Source organism: Balaenoptera musculus, chromosome 8 (assembly GCF_009873245.2).
Source record: "Balaenoptera musculus isolate JJ_BM4_2016_0621 chromosome 8, mBalMus1.pri.v3, whole genome shotgun sequence".
NCBI lineage: Eukaryota > Metazoa > Chordata > Mammalia > Artiodactyla > Balaenopteridae > Balaenoptera > Balaenoptera musculus.
The window spans coordinates 109,922,127-109,926,550 of NC_045792.1; the positions used below are offsets into that span (position 1 = coordinate 109,922,127).

Sequence of the window (4,424 nt, forward strand, 5' to 3'; positions counted from 1 at the left end):
GGCAGTGGCCGGCTTGGTCACAGTTCCTGACAGGAGCGCTCAGCCTCAGTACTGGGAACAGCGGGTGCCCATGGCGGGGGACTGGGAGGGTCCAGGTGAAGTCCAAGTGGGGCCGTCTCGGGTTGGGGGGGGCACGCTGTGGGCGGGAGAGGGGCAGCCCCTCCCTGCTCTGCCCACTTGCTCCCAGCCAAGCGGGCAGAGGAGGGCTGAGCGCCTTGTGGGCCTGCGCTGGCCTTCCCTGCAGGGAGGCTGCCCCCGTGAGCCCACCCAGCACCCAGGTCCCCTGTTCCTCCAGGCTTTGGGCATCTATTGGCAGGTCAGGAGCTGGCAGGGAGCTGTGCTCTGACCTTGAGGCAGCTGCCAAAGCAGTGGCAGGGCAGCTCAGCTGCATTTTGCAGGGACAGTGGGTGGGGCCACCAGGACGAGGGGAGGAGGCTGCTGGCCTGGGAACAGCTGTCGGGTCGCGGTGGGTTGCAGCTGGCCGGGTGTGTGGGGGAGGGAACCTGTTAGGGGAGGGTGTGAGTCGGGGCAGTCTTCGCAGGCAACGGCTGCCCCCGTTCCCAAGGCTTCTGGGGCGGGGCGGAGCTGAAAACACCTCCCTGCAGCCTCCCCGCCCACCCCAGGGGCAGAGCCAGGACCTGGCTTGGTGGGGTCTCTTCTCTGGGCTTCCTCCGAAGGAAGGAAGGGGTTAACTGGCCGGATGAGGGTCAGTGGAGGCCTGGGCTCCTCCTTGCCCCCTCCCCCGCCTCCAAGAGCCTTCCCAGCAGGTGTTGGGGATCTGTTTAATTACTCCTACAAACCCCCAGGCGAGGCGGGGTGCTGACGAGGGGCTGCGGTGCCAGCGGTCTGCTCAGCAGCAGAGGCGCAGAGCCTTGCGGAAGACGGTCCGGAACTCGGCGTTGAAGATGGTGTAGATGACGGGATTGAGGGCGCTGTTGACGTAGCCCAGCCAGGTGACCGCGCTCACCAGCCGCGGGGGCACGGCGCACGTGGGACACAGCGCTCGGGAGATGTGCACGACAAAGAAGGGCGTCCAGCACAGCAGAAAGGCCCCTGGGGGCGGGGTTGGGGCTGCCGTGAGCGGCTCCCTGCCACGCCCCCCGCCCCGGGCGCCGCCTCACACCCCGGGCGCTGCAGTCTTCCCCTCCGCCCACGTCCCCCGGCCGGTACCCACCGACCACCACAGGCAGGACTCTCATAGCTTTGCGCTCCCGGCCCGTGATCTTGGCGCGTCTCCTCCTGCGGGCCCGCAGCGGGGGTTCGGCCGGCATGGCGTCCGAGGGCACGACGGCATCCGAGGCTGGGGTGGCGTCGGGGGGCACGGCGGCATCGGGGGCCGGGCTGCCGTCGGGGGGCGGGGTGGCGTCGGGGGCCGGGATGCAGTCTGGGGCCGGGATGGCGTCCAGGGGCACGGCGACATCGGGGGCCGGGCTGCCGTCGGGGGGCGGGGTGGCGTCGGGGGCCGGGATGCAGTCTGGGGCCGGGATGGCGTCCGGGCGCACGGCGGCATCGGGGGCCGGGCTGCCGCCGGGGGGCGGGGTCGCGTCGGGGGCCGGGATGCAGTCTGGGGCCGGGATGCCGTCGGGGGGCGGCGGGCCGGGGCCGCTGGGGCGGCGGGGCGCACGGCCGTGCAGCTTGGCGCGGCGGACTGCCTCCCAGCGCCGAAGGCCCCGGAACGTGGCCCAGTAGAGCAGCAGCATGAGCGGGCAGGGCAGGAAGAAGGAGCACACGGACGAGTAGACCACATAGTCGCGGTCCTCCAGGCGGCACACGGAGGGATCGCGGCTGCGCGCGTCGTTGAGGCCGCACAACACGGGCGCCGCCACCGCTGCCGACAGCAGCCACGTGGCGCCGATGAGCAGCAGCTGCCTGCCGCCGCGGCTCTGGCGGTTGTAGCGCAGCGGCACGGCCACCGCCACGAACCTGCGGGGAGCGTGGTGAGGGCGGCGGGGCCGGGGCGGCCCACAGGGCACGGGGCGGCGGGGGCGGCCTACCTGTCCACGCTGATGGCGCACAAGTTGAAGATGGAGGCCGTGCACAGCATGACGTCCATGGCCATGAGCGTGTCGCAGAGGCCCTGGCTCAGCAGCCACACGCCACCCCGGACCTGCGCGCAGGGAGGGGCCCCGTAGCAACAACAGACACAGGACGCTACCCTCCCCCAGCCGCCTGCCCAAGCTGTCTTTCTGACCCCCAGTGGTCCCGGAGCGGAGGGGGCTGAACACGAGAGGGGAGGGGAGGGGACGGGAGGGGAGGGGAGGGGAGGGGACGGGAGGGGAGGGGAGGGGAGTGAGCCGGAGGCAGCTGGGCAGTCCTGCCCGCCCGTCAAGCTGGGCGCCAAGAGGCGCCCCCACTTCCTTTCTCTTAGAGCTGAGAAAGGGCTGGGGGGGGATCCTGGGGGGCATAGTCACCTGAGGACTGTGGTCTCTGATGCTGTGGGGCTCAGGGTACCGTGGGGCCCCTCCCTGCGCAGGGGGGGACCCTGCGGCCCTAGAGTGTGAGCCCAGCACCCCTATCCACGCCCCCGCCCCCGCAGACAGCTAAGAGTTGGTGTCTGCGGAAACTCACTCTCTGGGCCTCTAGACGGGTCATTTCACTCCTGTCCCCTTACCCGTAAGAGAGGGTGAGGATGGCACCCACAGCATTGTTACAAAGTAAAGTCCCCGGCACCGTGCCCGGCGGTCCCACCAAGGGCAAAGGAGCAGACAGCCGTCCCCCTCTAAATCCCCTCCTGCTGATTTGGGGCGATTAGGAGCTTAAGAGCTGTCATTGTGACGTCTCGGGGGGAGCGGCAGGTCATGTCTGTCCTTGTCCTGCTAGCCTCTGCCCCAGCCCTGCCCAGACTCACTGTGTCCACCTTAGAAAAACCAAGCCTCCCCTCCCCCATAGCCCAGGACGCTGTGTCCCCAACTCAGCCCTAAGCAGCTTTTCTCTGCCCAAACTGCAGAGTGGACATGGCTGGCACCAAGGGGGACCGACCCAAGGGCCAGACCTGCTCTGGGGCCGGAGGCTCCTGGACCCAGGTTCTGGCAGGGGCTCTGGACCCCACACCTGCACCTTCCCTTGGTTCCACTGTCAGGCCCGGGTGTCCCCTCGCTCCAGCTGTGCCCGCTGCCCTGCAGCTCCTGGCAGCTGAGCGTCCCTCCTGCTGGGAGCCCAGTCGGTGCGTGAGTGAGGGTCTCCTGCCCTGGAGCGTGCTGGTGTGTGCGCACCTGTGGCCCTGCCTGGCTATGGTGTAGCCTCGTGCAGTGGCGTGTGTGTCCCTGTGCCCCAGGGGGAGCCGGCATGGGGGTAAGCCTGAATCTGCCTGTCCGTCCAGCAGGCTCCCCTGGGGGAGTGGAACCCGGCTGAGGGGGCTGAGTGGGGGGCTGGACTGCCAAAGTCGCCTGTTTCTGGGGTCTCTGCTTGAAGGACAGAGGCATCTCTTGGGTAACAGACACCAAGACAGAAAGGGAGAAGAGGAGAGAGGGGCAGAAGAGGGAGGGCGGACAGACAGCAAAGCGGGCAGCTGGACAGCGAGATGGGGGAGGGGAGTGAGGCTCGGAGGTGCTGGCGGCTCCGGTCGTCCTGGGACCAGGCGCGGCGCCCAGCTCGAGGCTCCTGAGAGGCCAAGCGGCAGGGTCACGCTGGGTCCTCGGTGTGGCTCGGCACAGGGAACAGGGAGCAGGTGAGGGTGCGCGTGCGGTCGCGACGCGGGCTCACCTCGGAGTAGACGAAGAGAGGCAGCACGAGCAGGGCGAGCAGGAGGTCGGCGGCCGCCAGGCTCACGATGAAGTAGTTGGTGGGCGTCTGCAGGGCGCGCTCGGCCGCCACGCTCAGGCACACGAGCGAGTTCCCTGCGAGCACCGCGCCGATGAGCAGTACGCCCCCCGCCAGCGCCGCCGCCGCCCCGGGGCCCCCCGCGCCGCCGCCCGTGCCGGGCCCGCGCCCAGCCAGCAGCCCGTCCGCGTCCGCGGCGCTGCGGTTCCCCATGGCGCACGGCCCCGCGCGCCCCGGCGGGCGCTCAGCACCGCGGACAGTGCCCAGGTCGGGAGCCGGAGCCCCGCCCCTCCGGCCCGCCCAGCCTGGTCTTAGTCCCGCCCTGTCCGCCCGGCTCGATGGACCCCGGGGCGCTCTAAGTTGCATCCAGTCTTTGCCCATCTTGGACTTTTGCGCTCCGAGAGACGGGCAGGTGGACAAATGCAACGGCCCAAAGCGACCCGAATGAAGCGATGCGATTGGCACGGGCGGGCCCAGCACCGCTCTGCGCCTGGAAGGGTTGGGGGGCGACGCGCTGGTCTGAGCCCCGAGAAACCGACGGGAATGCAAGGTCGGCCCGACCATCCCTCGAGACTCGCTGTCGCCCATGCCAGCGCCATCCCGCCCGGCCCCAGAGAGCCCCCGCGTCCCTACATGGACCCAAGCTGGGCGTCGCCTCCCCAGGG

At 70.1% G+C, this 4,424-nt stretch overlaps 1 protein-coding gene across 1 annotated transcript; it reads right to left on the reverse strand.

The window, feature by feature from the left end:
* Positions 1-850: 850 nt before the first annotated feature.
* Positions 851-3,972, reverse strand: DRD4 (dopamine receptor D4). Its single transcript, XM_036861784.1, has 4 exons — positions 3,703-3,972; positions 1,995-2,107; positions 1,175-1,923; positions 851-1,053 (listed from the first exon to the last, which is right to left on the reverse strand). Exons 1-4 carry the CDS (start codon positions 3,970-3,972, stop codon positions 851-853), a joined length of 1,335 nt encoding a protein of 444 aa, XP_036717679.1.
* Between the last annotated feature and the right edge of the window lie 452 nt (positions 3,973-4,424).